Consider the following 21,793-nt stretch of genomic DNA (forward strand, 5'->3'; position numbering starts at 1 on the left):
GAGGTATTGGTTTTGGGGAAGATCTATTTCAAATTTTTTTTTTTTAAATTACAATATTTTTTTTTACACTACATATTTGTATAGTATGTTTCTCGCCCTTACCCCATTTATAATAAGAAAAGATTGAAATTTGTAGTGTGCTTGTCTTGTACTTATATTATTATTTTTTTGGTCATCATTTTACGCAAAAAATAATATTAAAAATAAGTAATAATAATCGTTGTTCATGGGTTTCGTTGTTGTAATGTGCGTGTGTGTGAGAAGCACGCGCGTCAACGACCCACGGCGGCCGTGGCGAAGAACATCGCCGCCGTTCGACTATATTATTATATATTGTGGAGGTTGTCGACCCGTACGCGATGTTTTAGTCGGGCAACCGTGACGCAGCGATCTTTCGGGTGTAATTGCAGCGTTTTCGGACTGTATAGTACTCGTCGTGGCAGGAGTGTTTTGTGTGGGGGGAGGGGGTTAAGTTTAAGTGAGAAACCGCAACGGTGTCGACATTATAGGTTTTGCATAGATGTATATAATTGAAAAACGAATTTACATTATACTGCACGATAGTATAACCCGTTTTATTATATATTGGTAACAATAGGATTTTGGGTATTAGTTTAATTGATATTGTTAAATTCTTGTTTTATATGCCAATACAAAGTTTGTGTTAAATATGATGTACATTTTAGGCATAGTATATTATAAGCATGCATTATATTAATGAGTGTTAAGATTAAAGTTTTTGTTTTAAAATGTAATAAAGAACAAGAGTATATATGTCTAGCTGTTGTAAGAAAGATTTATTTGTCACTTTGAATTGCACCGCCCCCGCCATCGGCAGATCACGCATAGTGAGCGTGAGAAATTGCTTTTTTCAATTGCAAATGCGCCCGGTGAAAACTAGTGGTTACCGCGTTTCGATCGGATTCGCCGATTTTCTTAATCTTGGTGTTTTACGCTTTCGAAATTATTGTTTTTTTTGTCACTAAAATCGACAGTAAATAATTTTCTTCGGTTTAAAAGAGTATAAATACTTTTTTCGTTCTTTTTTTTTTTAAATTCTATAATTTTTGCTTAATAAACAATAAACATTTCCAGAGGAATGTTAAATATATAATATTGCATCTCTTGTGTTTATTTGCTTTTTTATCTACACAGTGTTTAGGTATTATATTTACATCTATAATTAATATATTTTGAATGAATTTTTGTTCGAATTTATTGTAGTTATGTTATGTAATTAGCTTAAAACATTTTATAATTTTTTTTTATTTTATACTCATTAACCGCTGGTTGTAAATTTAAATTCTATTTTTAAAAAAATTTAATTTTGCTAGGACAATATTCAAATTGTAAAAATTATCTTAGTATATTTACTACTTAATTTATTGATAAAATGTGTGTATTATGTATAAGTTTATCACAAGTTGATTACCGTGTCGAAAATGTAAATTGTTTTATTGTTAGTACCTAATTAAAATTTGTTTTCAATCAAACATTAAAATACTCTCATGCTAGTTGTTACCAGCTTGATGGAAATAATAATACTTTTTCATTAATATTATCTTATGGTCTAAATTATATCTGAAAGTTACAAGTAAACAATTTCAATTGTGTACTTACTAATTAAAACTTATTTTAAAATTAACTTTTCTATAAATGTTTATTTAAAATTACATACCTCCGAGAAATATATTATATATTAAAATACATAAATAATTTCTTTTTGAATCCACAGTACACCCAACATAATTATTAAAAACGATGTTTTTATAGTATTTTTGTTACTATTGTACAATTTTTAAATTAATTACTTAAATTACAAATTATTATTAAAACCATATGGTTATATATTTAATAGTTTATTGTCGATGTATCATTTTTATTAGCAGTTATTTAATTAATTTAGATGGTATACTCTAGAACTTGATTGTATATTTGTTAATTAACATAAATTAATGTTTTTTAAAAAGAAAATTACTGAATTGTGTTACTGCAATGTACAAATTTAAATGTTATACATATAAATTTTGTTCGGTGTACATGGTTCAAATAAAAGTGTTTATTCTGATTTCATAGATTTCATAAAATAACAACTGTATCCGTCAACGGACTTTATTTGTATTTTATTGTGTTGTATGTCGGACATAGGTACACAGTTGATGCAGTTGTTACAATATGTATCGACTAATCAATTTACATTTGTGGTCATATTATTTTCATAGGGCTTACAATGGACAATTTACGAGAGAAAATAAAATCTTCAGGGTTTGGCTGAATTCAAATACTCATAATTAAAAATCGAAGCCAAAAAATAACACGGATCCAAAGCACGCGTGTTTTTTCCTTTGAGAATCCTGATAAGTTTATTATTTACATATCATTATTATACATCATACTCGTCTTTCCCGCTACACGGCATTGGGTGTTTTAACGTCATATTCGATTTCATTTGGTTAATGTCATTACTAAAGCTACATTATTGCAATATTCTATATATTCCACGAGTGTATCAATTTTCTAAAAAGTTGTTTTTTCATGTTAATTGAGCCACGGGATCTCTATTTTTTTATATTGTGACGCATTTATAGTTTCTCAATCGATGTACCGGTTTCATGCGTACGCTTGAGTTTTATCATTCCGTTATTATATTTATTATACATTTATAACAATATGGATTATATTATTGTGTACACTATACTGCTAGACGATTATTCGGACTATGTATACAATATACGTTGTACCTACATAATATAAGTGCCTACCGTCGCCTCTGTGCAGCGTAATGCTTATGTAGATGCAAGAATTCCCGTTACCTGTTAGTCGTGCGAACGTGTTCTAAGCTCGCGTGCGTGTTCTTTGCGGCCGTGACGATTTTTTTCATTGTTTGCTTATCAAAATAATAATAATAAAAAAAGAAAAAACAGTAACAAAAGACCCTTTTTTTCCGCTAAAAATGAAATAGTTATGAGATATGTCAAAGACGTTCAGGGTTGCGCGTAGTGGAAAATTTATAATTATATATATACATATATAGTACATACGTACACCGCATACCTACATTGCTATGCCATACATTCTATATTGCATGTACATTGAAAACGTATATAGGTTCTCGTATTTATATACATTTTTGGCTTGAGATTGGTAAGTTGGTAGTTTATCTATTTCCCTTTGATCTGCCAGCATGTTGTACCACAAAACACTATTTGAGAAAGAGTTCTGTGTTTAGACTAGATTTGGTTTTTAGGTCTCATGGACACTTCATTATAATTGTTGCAATCCTGCATAATATTCGACGTATTTCTTCTTGTTTATTTGTTTACATAGTTAAATGAGTAGATTGTAGTGTTTGGGTGTGTATACCACCTAACCACTTTGAGTATGTGTAAGGAATTCGAGATGAGGGGAGAAATTCCCTGGTAAAACAAATTGTCTAATAACCGCTTAATTTTGAAACAGTATTGATTTGTGCGTTTATGTATGATAAATGTATTTAATTATTTTAGCCTGTATTATGATATTGGACTAAAAGAAAATCACAATGTCTTAATTTTATAAACTTTTTAATATTAATTAGTCAGTTGGCTTTATCATAATCTCATGTTGATAATAATAATAGTTTTGTATTATGATATTTTTCCTTGAAAACTTGATTCAATACTGCAGTTAATGAATTATAGGCTTATGTATGACTAATAATGAGCTACTATATGTAGATATATATGATTCAAAGGTTCCGAATCTGATACTGATTGCACGCATTTTACCATTACAAGTATGTATGCTTTTTAATCGGGTTATAATTTATCCGTGTACCCATTGTTTTTCAATGCATGTGTAATCGTTTTCTTATTATTGTTTCAAGGAATAGACATTCGTTTTGATAAATAGTAATTTAAAAAATAAAGTTTAATGATATAAAAGATTTTCTAAGCTGAGTGCAAGCATATTTTTATAAACATTTTCCATGTATCCATTAATTTTATTTTGTTATATACTGAATTTGACAACGATGCATAATATATTTTTTGATATCAAACTATCCAAACGCGGCTCGTATTATATATTCTTTTGCGGTTGTCCGGTAGTTCTGTAACTCATGAAGCACATTACTCGTCACAAAAAAAAAAAACGAAAACGAAACGAAAAAAAAATTAAAATTATTACTACCGGTCATTAATTTTTGTTTAAAAACTATCTACATGGAAAATCACACAGTGTTGGATCGTCATCATCGTCCACGTGACTTGACCCTGCCATAATTCACTGACATTAATGTGCTTTGCATACGTATGCGTGACGCACCTCCGTCGCCAGTGTTGTTTACTGCCCTTCCCGGTTTGGCTTTCCCCGCGCTGCTCGTCGCCACGTCGCATTGCTATAAATTTTGTTCCCTCGACCTCGTGACGCAACGATTCATCTCTTGCGTTGAAAACTCGTCGCGTATTTTTCCTCGCATACTGGGAAAACGTCGAAATGAGGAACGACAGGACGGCCGTACACCGAGACGACGATGTGTGCTGCTACGCGCTTCTGACTTACCTTTATACTTGACTGATCTATTTCGAGTGGATATCATATTATATTATTATGTATATGCGTATTGAAGAATATCACGTTGTTCGTGACTGACGACTTTGTAGTTGTAGTAGTAGTAGAAGTAGCAGCAGCAGCAGCAGCTTAGGCTAGCGGGTCGGTGGGTGGATGGCTGCGTCGAGAGAAAAACGTTCAAAAGCATTGGCAATTCGTGCACGCGGGCGGTACCGGTACACAAACACCGACCGTGCACAATATTCGCTGCCATCGGTCGTCTATATTTACTTTGCCATAAGTCTCACGAGATAGAATATTTAAAGATATTTACGCCGGATATGGGTATTGGATATTGGATATGTGTACTTTCCCGGTGTTTGTGTACGCAAATTTTGTATAGAGTTTTGGATTTTTTTCATATTTTATTTCGCGTGGATGACTAAAAAACTATTATCGTTGCATGTATGAAATCCATTTCGATATATCTTTCTCCGAAATCGTTCCTTGTTGACAACGGCACACGTTCTGGAGAAAACGATACCTCTGCTACATGTAATGCTCAAGCATACTATATATTTAATAATAATATATATTGATGTCCGTTTGTTGTTGGTTCGATTGTGTCTATACTTTGTTCTTTTATTCGGAAGTGTGTCCGTGATGCGATTATAATGTTGTCTGTAGTGGTTTTGGCGGAGAGAGGGGGGAGAGATGGGTTGTAGACAAAATACATTTTGTTGTTGTTCCGGGACATAACGCTCAGAGTGCTTTTCGCACGGATGACTGATAAGTGATATTTCCTTCGAACCGTTGACCTCAAGTACTCTATATAAAAGAATAAAAAAATATAAAAAGAAAAATCTATTAATTAATATCTCATTTCATTACGAACAGATGAGTTCGCTCACTTTAAACGCAATAATATAGACTTGCGTCGGTTTTCTGTAATAAATTAATTTAAAGAAATTGAGTAAAAACTGATTATATGGAATTTGAATATTATGTACAGACTAATACTCTATAACAAGCGTATGGATTACGGATAGAAAAATAAATTTATGTTATCATGTGCATGTGAATTTAGTATTATATTTTATTCATTTGAATCTATAAAATAACGTTAAAAAATAAATATCCAATACAACATATTTAATATGAATTAAAAATTAAGCGGGGGATCATTTTGGTAGTACCTACATATATATATATATATATGTATACCGAATATAATATTATTAAGTTTTTACCAATTTGCAATTTTCATAGTGAAAAGTAGTATTTTCCTTCTTCAAAATATTATAGTTAGCATATTTTGCAGTTTATAAAGTTACGTTTTCCTTGAAGCGTCCGGACGCGGCGTCGAACGCTGTACTATAAACTTATGTATTTTGAATGTGACGCGGCCAGTATAGAACGTCCAGACGTTAATGATCTTTTTCATTCTATATGTTTACATAGGTATACAAATTGTAAATTGCACTCATTAGAAAAATATAAATGCTCACTGCACGCGCGCGTTTATCTAACAAAAACAAGTGTACTGATATAGCTGAGTGTTGGGTATTTCTAATTAAACCATTTACAATTACTATCTAAAAAATATTTTGTTCTCACCTATATACAATATGGTAAAACTTACAAAATGTTCTGTAAATATAACCAAATATATTAGTAAAACTATTCAATTACGTTCTGTACCTGATACCTATTGCTCTGAGTAGATAATACAATTCATTTAGTCGTAGAAACATAAATAATTTTGTTACTTTATCGTAATAAGTACAATTCAACAAATTGTTTGTTAATTCGACAAAATTGTTTAATAAGAATGATATAAATAAAAGTATTACAATTAATACATTTATGTTGTAGATTCAAAACATTGATTTAAATAACTGTTTTGTTGAATACCATTTGATTATTTTTTCCGTGTAAGTAATTGTGGTGTAACTCGACGTACCTCCAGTAATGTTTATTTCTTAAAACTTCGCGCGTCATCTCCTGTGTTTTATACAATTTTCATGAGGTTCGCCGGTTGTTGTTTCACTTACTTGCATAAGACGTCCGTGGATTAAAAGTAAATACCTTTGTATATACGGGAAGTATACAAAATTATTTACTTAAAAATTTAAATTATTTATATTTTAAAACTATAACTGCCGGAAGAGTTATATTTTATTAATTATTATTTGTTATGTAAGTACTTTGTAAAACTTGATATTTTATACAGAAAAAAAAATCTGATGTTTTTACAATATTTCAGTTGTTTTTTAAAGAACTAAATTTCCTTTATGACATAATAATATGACATTATTTATTCCATCGAATATTCCCTTTACTGTAGTGCGCTTATGTGATAGCCCAAAAATATAATAAAAGTCATTTTTCTTGTGATAAAATTTATTTATTGTCATCGTGTAATTTATAAAATTAATTTGTCACGTATGGAATTAGAAAATAATTTTTGATGGTTATCATAACCTATAAGCATAAATCACCCTTATGTATTTTTATTCTAAATACTACGTGCATTTAGTGCCCTTTGTGTATTCTCGAAAATCATAATGCCGTTGGATAAAGTAAATTAAAAAAGGTTCATTGGCAACACGAATTTAACCTAATTACTAGAGTCAAATGATTAAATCTGCCAATAACTTTTCTGTAAAGCGACGCGAGGGTGAAATCTCAAATTTTTATGGACGCTGTTAAATGGGGTTATTTTTTATACTCACCCCTCTTAAAGTCTTCTTATTAAGACCAGCTTTGGGTGTTTCTTTTGTGTATTCAAGACGTTTTTACGATGGCTTTTAAAAATGTATATTAACTGTGGTATCCCAGATTTAATTTGATTACTAGAAGGTAAAAACTTGCTGTTTGGAGGAGAGTAATGAGCCACTGTAAAATGGATAGCTATTTATTTTGAAAAATAAAAAGTTACAATATAATAACTGTAGTCAAGCTGAGAAATAAAGCTTCGTTGAAAATCTATATGTCATAGAAATGCCTCAAATGAAATTAAATTGTAGTAATTTATTTAGAAACGGTTCACCATATAATATTGTTGAGAAGACTTGGTGTAATGACTCGTTTTAAAAATTGCACTTAATGACGATTCGAGATAGATATACTGTGTTAAAGCATTTATAGCTTGATATAATTAAAGTAAATTTGTTTTAATTGCTTTACCGTCGTTACCTCATCGTATTAAGATTTATCTTGTGGCAGATTAACGATAAAGTATAGTATTATTTATGCATATATTTCAATGATGAGTGTGCATCAGTTATTATTAATTATATACAATATCGTCGTTTTTAATTTTTCTTTGTATTGAGAATTTAATACGTATACAATTACGAGGTTTTTAATTTGAATATTGTTATAAATTTTGCATTCTAAAGTAACTGTTAATTGTGAATAAAAACCCTTCACTGTGATCGGTGATGAACAGCAGTTGTAGTCAGTGGCGTGTTGTTATTTTTCACACATTTGCATATTCACATAGCATGAAATACGTTCTATACACGTCGCGTACAATACAGAGTAATATTTTTATTCCGCTGTCATGTTTAAACGTACATACTCGTCATCGTTGCAGCGTACCAGTCAGGGGGACAAATTAAGTAATTATTTATAATACCTATTAACGTAATGCGTAATTTTTTTCGGACATCCGATTGTCTCTTCGTGTAATGTTTGAATCTAAAACTAAACCAACTGAGTATTATGTGCCATGTATTTAAAATGTTTAAAACCTACGTAAGCCTGAACGAGCCTTAGGATTTAATTTTTACCGTACCATTCAACTGTGTTTTGTATTATTATTATTATTATTATTATTATTTTTACTATCATCATAATTATTATTATACAATATACATGGTAGACATCCCAACGTCCGTCGGACGCTTATCCATGGGTTGTTTCACAAAACAGTGGGAATTTCCTAGCGCGATCGTCCGACGACTGCGACGGGAATCCGTATGGCCGGTTGCGATTGGACGTCGACCCGGCCGTGGCGGTGCGCGCATGCGCCGCCTCATTTTCCTCGCGGGTGATGTGCGGGCGCTTCTTCCCACCTAGCGCGAACGCCGTTGCCGCCGCCGCGCCGCCTGCCTTCCTATATTGTGTCCGTCGACGACGACGCGCGCGCGGCGAAACGCACACGCGGCCGCTGCCGTCGCTTCTATCCGCGCGCACGCACACGCATCAGTGTTGGTGCGACAGTCTTATTATACGGACACCGTCGTCGACCGTGTTCGGACCGTATTCGTCATTTCAATATCAATCCGGGCGGTTGTCGTGTCTGCATTTATATTTTATGAATTTTATAAAAACTTTTTTTTTTATTTTTCGTAAAAAAATATTTTTCGCGACGTTTTTGTACAATACCACGATTTAAAATTTAAAATTTAATTTTTATCATACGCTTGTTGGTACCATCATGGTCGAAATTCGGCGGTGCAATTAGCGGCACTTGACCATCTGTCGACCGCCAATATTCCATCGTCGACGCCATGGTGGTACTGGAAAACCCGATGCCGGATCCTCTGGCCACCGGCGTCGGTCTGGTGCAGGATGCCGCGGCCACCACCCCGTTAACCGTGGACACGACCGGTGCCGTGGCGCCGCAACACCACCAATCGTCCGTCGGTGGTTGTCTGTCTGCCACGTACCCGATACCCACGACCGCTGCGGCGGCCGCGGCCGCGGCCGGTCAAAGGCACCATTTGAAAATGGTGCCCAAACGGTTCATCAACATGCACCAGTGGTTCAACCCGATCGGCGTCAAGCAGATCAAAGAGGCCATGGTATGTGCCCGACGTGAATCTTGTATACCTGTCTTGTCCACACACCATTCATAACATAAGCACAACACAATTGTAGATGTCTTGGGATTTTTTTTTTCGTTTTATCGCGATAACATAGAAAAATCTGTCCCCACGATTTTCCCGATATAGTAGTTCTACATTCTTTCTTGGATCACGTCTATGAGAAAAATAAATAATATTTTCTTTTGGCAAAAAACCATGAAAATTGCATACCATGTATCATATATTAAATTATGTATAAAACATATATATATATAATATATTATTTTATTTACGTAAAATATATTTTATCTACATGCAATGTCCACCACCACTATATCGTGGTTATGTATTATACAAATTTTTATCTCTATTCGCCTCGACAAAAACGTTTTCTCTGGTCCATTAGCCATCATCTTCTCACTCTTTTGCTGATATGGATGAATAATATACCATGTCGTTTTCACACGTCCGACTATACCTACGTGATGTACTCGACATTAAAAAAAAAGAGTAGGGAAGTCAAACGGTTTTCTAAGCACATGCACCTCGGTGGTGGGGTGCACCGTGGCCATACCGGTGTTTTGCGGCGACGTGTTTTTGTTGAACACCGCGCGTATGCGATTTAAGCCGGTTAACTTGGCCCGAAAAAAATGAATTATTTTGTAATGGGAAATAATAACTATGTTCGTCCTCAGAGACTACAACGAAATATATTACGATTTCAAAAAAGAAAATGTGTATACCGTTTCTCAAATCTCGCTAGACCCCATCCATAAATCTGTTTTATTTTTTATAACCGTATAAATATATTACACGCGTGGCTCTTAAAATATAAATATATATATATTGGTATATATTTATACCTGTAGTATATATATTATGTTCTCTATGTACATTTAACAAACTTTATGCGATCATGACTATTGCTATTTAAATGCATTATTTAAATTCAAAATGTAATACCTTTAAAGTGAATTGGTGGAGTGGTACCCAAATTTTAGCAATTGCTCTAAAAGTCATAGACCTCTGGATACAGGTCGTTGAGTTTTCAAGGTTCATTCTCGATCAGTTTTATTATCGAAAACGCATTATTCGTGCGAAACCGATACAAGTAGACCGTGTACAGATTGATTTTTGTTCGTTTGTGCGAAAAACCCTAGAAACATTAGGTTTTTTAAGAGGCTATTGACACTACGATGGTAAAACTACCCAACGCTAACAATAATGCGTTTTTCTTTACAACCAGAGCGTGACGACCCCATAAAGCGGTTTTTTTCTAATTTTTGACACAAAATTTTCCCAAGTTTACCGGAATAATTTCCGGGTTGTCACTAAGATGCATGCAAGCAGTTATTCCTTTTATAAACATATAACATAGGCTAAAGCAAAATTTTTTAATGTCATTAATAATACAAACCACAAAGTCAATTATAACATATTATATTTAAACACAAATGCTTATTAATAATGTTCTTAAAAGTTAAATGAACATTTATGTGTGTATATATACTTATGTGTTGTGCATTTCAAAAGATCTTATCAGTTTAATTTAATTTTGATATACGTAGTAGTTACCTACGTTAAAATAAATTTTACTTAAGCAACGGAATTTAATATATAGTTTTTTTTTAAAACCTAATTAACTTTATTAAAAACTCGTTCTTGATATCAGATGTTGGAAGTATATATTATTATTTATAAACGGTATGAAAGCCGTTAGATTGTGACAATACGGCGGGTGAAATTGTTACGTTCGCCAAGTTCGACGCTGATTGGTCATCTTTTGATACAATTATATGCCCGAGGACACGTAGTATTCGAACAATTGGTGTATTTTAATCAATACTGCAAAGAACAAAACAAATCTTTCAAATTGGGGACATGGCTCTCGAAACCAATGCTTATCAGCAAATTGTTTTTGTGTGCTACACGTTTCTAGCCTATTATTTTTATTTTGCCAGACTGTACAGATATAGAATCTGTGGACAAACTAGAATATATATATATATTATATATAAATTGGCCGAAATTTGATAGTATTCATAATTTTTTAATGAACACAAAAAATAGCGTACAATTCTTATTTTTTCATTATTTTAATTTTACGAGTTACATTATCATTTATATACAAAGTAAATACACCTATCGTGGTTTTGTCTGTTAGTGTAGCGTATTAATACTATACATATGTAATAATACATACTATAGTAAGTATTATGCGTAATTGTTGATTTCGAAAAGGTTTATACTAAATATACACTAAGGACTTATTGTTTAGTAAAAATCGTTTATGCAAGAAAATTATACCTATATATATACCATTTCTTCTTCCTTGCAGTCTTCAGTATTTTATATTTATACATCATAATTCCTCTCATTTTCCATCTCTTCGTATTTATGACATCGTATAATAATGAAATTCCTTTGCAGAACGCTTGTGGTGTAGAAAAAAAGAGGGATCTCAGAGATTGATGGTCAAACGATATTTTCCAAGCCGAATTATGGTTACCCTCATCAGTATTGACCCAAACTCGTATGTCATAACGAATTGTCTGTACAAATGTAGAGATCAGTGTGTCTTATAATATTTCTTATTGTTATTATAGTTCCAACGTGTATTTTTCCTCTTGCCTTTATTATATGTGCTAAAAAATAGTAAAAATACGTTTTCATATAAAATATGAGTAATAATTAGGTACTGTTAAGTGTAATTTAACTTCAAGTCTTGGCCATTAATTTATCGCATTATGTTGTTTAATTAAAGATATAATTATATAGATGTTCAGAGATATTTCCTTGTATTAATCGAAAGAAAATCAATTTCTATTATTCCTTATCATTGTGAGTTAAACTAATAAGTCGAAATAGTTTTATTTGAATAAAATATTTTGAGTTAATTGTGTTAATTAAAATGACCAAATGACTAAATATGTATTATCATATTTTAACATGTCAAAGAAAATATAATTATTTATACCTATAAATATATATTTATTTTGTCTTAATTCCTAGTAGGTATATTAACTGTATTTTATTATTGTTACCCACTGAAAAATTTACTTCAAATAGTTTTATTATTATTGTTTGTATTTAAATTTAAAAAATGAAAGTAATGAAAAATTGTTTTCATGACTCAAAAAGGCATCCGGGGAAATTTAAGTGCCATACGTTTTTTAACCGCAAATTTAACGAAATTAACTTTCTTTAAAAGCATGGAACAAAAAGTCCTGAAAACTCAAGGTGCCTCCCTTACTTTTTCACAATATTAAAACAATGGCGATTAATTTTAAAACTTCCTCTGTAGAGAAAGGTATCGTCATACGATCATTAGTTATAACATCTTTTAGTTTATTCGATCATTAATTTCTTGAACTTCAGTGAGGTATTTTCTAGAACCGTGAATACATTTAGGTAACTATTTTACGTGTGGTACATTTAACTATTTAAAATATAAATATTTTTTTCTGATAAGTAGTTAGAAGTATTATTAAATTAAATAGAGTGGGCTAGATGACTAAACTATAGTAGGTGTAGGTGATAAATAAAAAGTTTTCATTTAAACCCTTAAAACTTGGCACTCGGGAATATTAATTATAAAAAAATCAGTCGTTTAAAATGAATTATGAAAGAATAAAAGAAATACGTTAGTGTGAATTGTATTTTATTTTTTAATTTATTTATAATGAGATTTCTTAATTTAAAAACAATGAAGGTTGGAAATGTACGAATTCACTAAAAGTAAACAGCAGCGTTTTCGTATTGAATAAAGTGCAGAGGAGTTTCAATAAAGGAGATAAACTCAATATAGGTTGACGTTTTTAAGATTTTTTTATATGTATAATTAGAAATTATTTTTTATCATTCATTGTTATTTACCAGTTTATTTTTAAAAACTTCATGTTTTTTACCCTTTTCGCAACTTTTGATACATACTTGTAACGAATGTCTTCTCAGTATCCTAAGAAATGTGTATGCCGATCAACGGACAAAAGTATACGATTTTCGTGGAAAGTAGATTTCTTTCTGGACAAGCATTATCTTGATGTATTGCATTCGAATTCCCTTCTATTGCTACCATTATTTATGTGCGTAGGTAGATTAGATACCTAGTAAAGCATTTTATATATTAAAGTAAATAAAAAGGGATACAGTTCTCAGGGTATATAAAAAAAAAAAATGATAGTATCGATTTAAATCGTATCTCTATTTGTTTAAATCATCAGAGTGTTATTATTATTGTTTTGCCTTTGATGATGATCAGTTTTTTATTATTTCAGATATCAGTTAACAAAAAAAAAAAAAAAAAAGGTTGTATAAACTGTAAATGTGACGGTTGTTATTATATATGTATTGTTTTGATGAAAATGTTTATTTTATGCTATTTCAACAATTTTATTAAGAAATAAAGTGACTCGCATTTCGTGTTTTTCGTTGATCCAATCATTTTACAATTTCCGATTACTGACAAAATTCTTAATCATCGCGTCCTAGTCGTATTAAAAATGTTATGCAAAACTAATTATTAATTTCCAAATTACAAATTTAATAATAAAAAAGTATGCTGGTAATATGTTGATAAAAAAATTAAAAATACTGCGTATTATAATATATTGGTTGTATACTAAATTGTTGTAATTGTTTTTACTTCCATTTTACTAAAATTTCTAATTTCAATGCCATGTTAGTACTAGTAAATATTTTGTAGGCGGTTTTAAGCTTCTGAAGATTTAATTGTACATAAATTGTGTATCAGTCTGTTCTAAACTAATTAATTGTTACTAATGGACACACGTTTTGAATATTAAAATTACTATTCATTGGTCTTGCTTATCTATAATTTGACACTAGTTATTAATTTGTTTCTTAGTAATTATTTTGGCCGTGATCTGCATATGACTTTCTAATCAATAAATGTAATACATTATATTATTTGGTTCTAAATATTATAATCGTTTTATTTTATGTTACTTGTTTTTCTCTTTGATATTGGATACAACATTTTTTTTTACTTTATAAGTGTTTATTTTTGTCTGGACTAAGTAAAACAGGGTCTAAATTAAATGTTTTTGTGTAATCGCACAATAACAAAATATAATATGTTGTGTAGATAATTTATTTTTTTTACATTATATATATCTAATGCATAATGACGCGAATCAAATTGAATGTCATGCACCAAGAGAAGGAAAACTCCCCATGATAGAAAATCGATCGCCTTAACTTTCACCTTATTAGATTTAGTGGAAAAGCCTTTCCTTTATTATTTAAATAGCGTATGTTCAATTTTCATAATTCACTTGCTTAAAAATAACTATATATAAATCTATATTAAACGAACAACGCCCAGAGTTAGAACTAAAAGTTAATAAAATTCCAACACCATATAATATTTAAGACGTTCCAGTAATTTTGAGACCACAGTATAAGTTGGCCGGCTTAATGTCATTTAAAAATCCTCCAATTATAAAATAAATTAAAAGAGTTTTTATCTACAAAAATAATGACGGGCTTCAAAAATGTATATTTTAATTACACTTGAAATCAAGTTGTTTAATTTTTGATAAATATATTTTTTTTTAACCTTTCCTGATTATAATTCACAAGATATTAATTTTACTTGCAATATGAAATTGTGATATGTATATAATTGCTTGTGGTAACTAGAATAAATTATTTGATCCATGTATTTATTTTTATTCAATGCAAATTATCGTTTATTTTATTACATGTTTTGAATACTTTTGACAAACAACATATTTTAAACATCACGATACAGTGTTATTTTTATGCCCCATGGAATTAATATATTATAACGTGCTTAAACAATGAGTTCGTGTTGCAATTACAAATTATCCATTTAATTAAGAGCCAATAAAAATTGTATTTTTATTGCTAACTTTATATTCTATAACTTAACATACTTATATTAACTATTTTTTTTCGATGTTCTATTTATTAATGTGTATTTTATTTTATTTTTCAGGTGAGTGATGCTCGTTTATAAATCAAAGCTTATAAAGTACTTTTGTTGTAAGTAATTTTAAAATTTATGGTAAAATCTCAACTATCTAATAGGTACATAAAAGAATTTTAATATGGTTTACCTGTTTCAAAACTTAATTTACTTCAATGCGATGTCCGGAACTAATTAAAATTACTTACCAAACCAATTATGTATCTATGGGAAGGGTTGAAAATTATTATGTATATGCGTGTGTGTGTGTGTGTGTGTGTGTGTTGATTGTGCTTCTCCTCTTCCCTAGCCTATAGAAAAATGTAATTAAATCTCCAGCAGTGATACCATTGTGGTAATTCAAGTGGGAAGAGGTCACCCAGGCAATAATTCGATTTGTGCTGTTAATCGTACATGGGGCTAAGTGTAAATCTGAATCATAGAAGGCTCAACTCCCGGCTGTAATAGTTTTGTTGTCAATGCATTTAGAATGCTGTTGAAATCCAAATAAAATAAAACCTTAAAATTATAATTAGGTCAAATAAATAAAAATATATTTTATTAAAAGTATATTTAATATTGATGGCTATTTTTTGCATCGAAATATTAAATATTCTTTTGGATTAAAACATACGATACTTACAATATATTATTATCTATAAATTATTTATAATAATGGATATTTACTTTGTAATCGAGTAGTATATTGTCATGTACGTCTTAGATAAATACGTGTCGTTTTGCATCTATTTGAAATATTAAAGCACATTTCAATGAAAAACTAACTGAAATAAATAAATTAATGATTTCTATGATATCGTACATTTATTTATTACAAGGCTCGCGTATTTTATTAAGTTGTAGTATCTAAGAAATAAATTGCTAGATTCTGTTGCGATCCAGAGTTCAATATCATTTTATTTTCCCAATATTTTCTCTATTGATACGTAAAGGTGTTGTCGGATGATATGCTTAGCGCTTCAGCGGTCAAAGAAAAATCCACAAAAATTCTATCAAAAGAGCAAAAGGTTAACACTGCCGGGTTTTGATCGGATTATGTTCATTTTATATAACTTTGAGCTAAAGCACTTAACTATTCCTCTCGAGGCTTATAATCGCATTAATGGCTGTCGATTATTTTATAAATCATCTTCAAATTTCAACATTTTTATTTGTCTCCCCTGCGAAAAGTTTTCAAGTGCCATACTCTTGTTATGCAACGTTTATACATCATAATGGTGTATTGTTGATTAAATCAAAACGGGTTGTCTTACAATTATAATATAATTATAACTATAATTCGCAGTTTCCTGTTTTAAAAATGTTTAATAAATAAGGGAGTGTAGTAAATACTAGGATTTTTATGAACATACACAGCAGGTTCTCTATATCTTTGTCATCTTTGTTTTACAACATTTTTTATGAGAACCATATTTAAAGAGTGATATAGTCATTATCGTGTTGTTTTTTCCCTTATCTTGTTCACCAAAATTAAATATAATATAATTCATACATATAGTTATAGGTTATATTTACACTTATAATATTTGAAGCATATTTATACATGAAATAATAGCATTGTGTGTTCTGGTAATATAATTATATTGAGCTAGTCATCAATAGTGTGTAACCACTCTCACATTAGGTACAGGAAATTAAAAGGTATTTTGTCATACAGAGATTCGACGCACGCAAGTGCACGGGACAATATATTTCAAGCTTAATCGAAAAATTATAACAACGAACATCGTTCAATAATAATGCTAATGGGGCTAGCTGCCCCTCAGTGTCGCTGGGCATATCCTTTGCCATGGTAATATTGCGGGGAGGGATTAAATTATTCGTGCAAAAGATGTTGTATGTCTCGACACATGCAACAAAGGGTGTGATTGGGGGGTTTACGTTGCCGGATGAACATTCGTGCGTCTGTTGGCAAAACGATGCTGCCGGATATAGATAAACGTTTCCGCTCACCGTTAGAACTTTAGAAGTATGAAGTAATGCGTTTCGTATTTAGAAAGGATCCCTTTTTACGATTTAAAGAGAATATCGAGAAAAAATATACGGAGTTATAATAATGTATATATTTTATGTGTAAATAACTAGCTAAAAAGAAAAAGAAAAAAGTCATCGTGAATTATTATATCATAATAAATATTCTATTAAATCGAATACGATACTTTCATTTCAATATTCTACGTCAAATTTATTCACAACAAATACATAATATTAATTCTTATCTCAAACCCCCGTTCCTTTATTTACCAACTATATCCAATTATTTTAGTACTATTGTGTTGAATTTAAAAATATCAAATCGATGAACTCAATCAAAATGAACAAGCTCGTTTATAATTGTAATATATTTATAAGATAATCATAAATAACAGTGTAATAATAAATTAATATGAATTTAGCATATTAAACAGTTTGCTACAGTTGATGAATATATATTATGCATATATAGGTATTTGAATATATGTTTCTTTATATCATTGAAGTGCCTATAAGATACTAATTTTAGTAATTATTTCATAAATCTTAATTGTATGTAATATAGTATTCTGCGATATAATGATAGAATAGTATTTAAAAATTCAAGCACACCTATTATTATAGAGAATAAATAATTCGGTTTACCAATTATATTTTAAGATCTCAGAAAATGCATATTATATTGTACAGTTCCTGGCGTTCATAGATTTATATTTATTTACTTAAATGTTTTAAACTAGGTAACAAAATTATGGTACATACAAAAAATCATAATTGTATCAATATATTAAATTGATTGTGTATATATTAAATAAGACAATGATTTAAATTATCTATTTGTTATCCATTCATTATAAGTTATAAGTGTTCTAACATTAATAACTAATTATAAGGGTCAGCTGATAATCCTTAAAAATAATTGCTCCTCTGTGTTGAGTCATTATAAAAATATCATTGAATGTGTTCATAGTTATTAATCGTATTTAATGTAAAATAATAATTACTCATGCTAACGTTCTAGGATTAATTTTGAATCTAGTTAATAGCTATTCAAATAATGTATATTTATTATAAGTGTTCTAAATATTCAAGACGAAGGAATAGTTGGTATTATATTATATTTATTATACTTTTTAAACTCAATGTTGTTTAGTTTTATCATTTAAGGAATGAAGGTTGAAGAATTATTTGTTACCATGTCTTCATACTCGTAGTATTCATATAGAATACTATGCGTGTAGAATCTGTAGAGTATATTAAAAAAAATAAAAATAAATACAGTTTTATCATATTAATTTTTAATAAAAAATGTGTGGCAAATATATTAAATTTATGTAATTAGAGATTACTATAATCTGTGTGGTGGCGTAGTGAATGATGATGTAAAGTAATGTTTTTTCGTGGTTTTTATTATTATTCACCTATAAGCCAACTCAGTTCACGCTCAGTTATAGATATAATTAAGCATTATATAGTTAGATTTGAAATGTTGTAGACTTGGACATGGTAAATTTGGCTTGAACAGGTTTAACACATTTATAATCTTAAATTTACTTTGGATATCGTAACAAAAGGATATTTTATATTTTTATTATTATCTCATTCATTACTGTACAGTCTGTGTGTATTAGTATTCTTCTTCCTCCAATCATTATAAATGTTCCAGTCATGAGCATTACTGGGTAATTGTTGGCTGATGGCAGATCTTAATTAATGGAACATTGAACGAGATAAACGGAGAGAAATAAAAATTGCAAGATCCGTTATTTTTTTTTTTTTTATTAGGAACCGGTTTCGCGAGAGATTCGTTGTGAACCGGACGGCCACTGAACTCCGTGTCCGTGCATACAACGTTGCCGGAAATACGATTCGTTCTATTTTCGATGTGTATGTATTCTACTAGATTTTTTTAAACGTATCTTGAGTTCGACGAACTATCAGTTATAAGAAAAGTTCAATGATTGTCAATTGTTACCATCTCGTAATCTGCAGTTTTATAGACGTCCAAAGTTAAATTAAAGGAAAATGAACCAATTACAATAGTATATAAAATACACATAAAAATATAAGTTGCTAGAAGATGACTATGCTATTAGAGAAAGCGAAGTTTTCTTTAGTATAGTTAAAAATCAATGTTATTTTTTTAAATGTCTTTCCTTCTCATCTCGTTAACACAATAGAAACTGAAAGAAAACCTTTCTTAAGAAGTAATCGATATTCCTCGAGATATTTGTACACACACACACATACGCACACACACACTCTGTTTTTATCCTCTCAAGACTAAAAATATTGTCAAATTTCAGTGTTTTATACAATAACAGTTAACATTTGAAAATTTCACAAAATGTTGGTTTCTAATTTCGCTATTTTTGTACGTAAAAAATTAATTAGGCAAAATACGAAAAGGATATTCATGGTTAATAAAATAATAATTATTTAAACAATTATTGTTTGTTTAAGTTTATAAACAAATTAAGAACACATTAATATGCTATTTATATTGTTAAATCCAAAGGTTGAAGTTAATTTTTTTTAATTTATAATAAAATGCCAAGTATATTAAGACCGTTTTTACAGATTTATATATAAAAATGATACGAACATTCCATTTTTATCTGACAGGATATGTTTAATATTGTATATTTAGTGATAATGGTTTCCCATTTCAAGTCATTATCATGGATGTACGCTGATGCATCATTTTTTTTTATCAGTTCTTTTGTTGACACATGTGTCTATCTATGGTATTATGATTATTCTTTATAGTAACCTTCATTCTGTTATATTTATTGTAAAATAATATTTTAGTTGTCTATAGTTATTTATTCTGTATAAATTGTGTTTTAACGACTTTACTTTCGTAGTATCTATAGATAGTCTACTTATACGATTTGGAATGTGTATTTTATTTTGATTAGCGTACGAATTTTTCACGTTAATAGAAAGTTTATTATTTTTTTTTTATATAAATAATAGTGTTTAATCTATTTCTATTGAAAATTATTCAAAGATTACTACTACATTGGGGGTATTACGTTATAGATACAGTTAGGTTAGAATAACGACATATATATTATGTATAGTAAATACTATATTTTAGTTCATTAAACAGAACTTTTTTAGTTACAAAGTTATAAATCTTAATTATCTCGTGAAATATTTATGATTAATATTAATTACGTTGTCATTTATTATGTTAAGCAATATGTATGTATCATGCTGATATAAATATATCTATCAATATATTATCAATATCAATATATATTCATAAAATTTTCGTGATGTATCATATTGATATTTTTATAGTGTTTTGTTGATTAAAAAGTACATTTATACTTTTACTTTATCATATTATCTAAAATATTCTGCGTTTCTGTATTTATTTTACTCTGTACACTTTGGTGTATTATTTGGAGTGTATTTCATTTCATTATTCATATTACATATAATAAATATAATATAGAAAAAGTAGCTGTATGTGGACTTAATAAATGTTTATTAATATTTATTGTAAAACATATTTACCTTTTTTTATTTTGTACTACGGATTAATGCATTACATTACATATTAGCAAAGATTATCAGATGTCTAATTTTTTTTTTTATTGCTTTTTGTCAAACACCCTACTATGTCTTGTATTTAGAAGTCAGTGACATAATGACATTTTAATAATAACTTGAACCCGAGCCGTTGTGGTTTTGTTTGCATTGGGGTGCTTGTTGTTTTATACAGTAAAATACAGTCGAAAATGGTAGAGGACTGGAGGTAGTTGCTTTTCAAAAGCAATTTTGTGGTATGTGTACTTGGTGAGAGCGTAGTAGTGTAGAACTATTAACGTTATTCTCCCAGTATAGAGAGACAGGCGCACAACTTTTAGACGAATATTGTATTATGTGTCTAGTCTTTAGGACTTTGTTTTATCACGGACGTAATCAATTTGAAGTAGTCTACGTTTAGTCTGTATGATAAAATTAAATTGAAAAATATTGATTTATTTGCTAAATAAAATACTTTGTTAAGTATATGATCTATAAAATACGGGAATATAATATATAATGTAATGTTTTAATTTTTGTATTATGTTATTATTATATATATAACCATTAGACTGCTATGTTTATCATTAATAGTATAATGAATTGGAATACATACAATTATTAAATTCCATTAATTAAACAGTAATTGGTGTATATAAAAAACAACTATACCTAGCTTACTTTTTAACCAGCGTATTTGTGTGAGTTTACAAAAATTATAATATTTTAGTTTTTAAAATCATCCATATAAATTTACATAAATTTTAAAAACAATGCATTGTGTTATAAAGATTATTGAAATAGTAGTTATATATTTTTATGGCAATATTTTTCAATTAAATATTTAAATACTTTATTTAGTTAGAACTTTGAAATGATATTGAGAATTTTTAACTATATTATTTTCTATTATTAGTTATTTGTGGAATTTACAAACTATTGGTTTTTAGTAATTAAA

General features: G+C 29.5%; 2 protein-coding genes across 15 annotated transcripts in view; both read left to right on the top strand.

The window, feature by feature from the left end:
- Positions 1-21,793, top strand: part of LOC114121075 (maternal protein pumilio) — a 102,098-nt gene that overhangs the window by 39,549 nt on the left and 40,756 nt on the right. The window lies entirely within an intron of this gene.
- On the top strand, positions 1,885-21,523 carry LOC114121060 (uncharacterized). Its single transcript, XM_050197873.1, is given in 2 exon segments — positions 1,885-9,348; positions 15,331-21,523. Coding segments are annotated over 2 exon segments (387 nt in total). The 5' UTR covers positions 1,885-9,050; the 3' UTR covers positions 15,420-21,523.

The sequence above is a fragment of the Aphis gossypii genome, chromosome 1, assembly GCF_020184175.1.
Source record: "Aphis gossypii isolate Hap1 chromosome 1, ASM2018417v2, whole genome shotgun sequence".
Classification (NCBI taxonomy): Eukaryota; Metazoa; Arthropoda; class Insecta; order Hemiptera; family Aphididae; genus Aphis; species Aphis gossypii.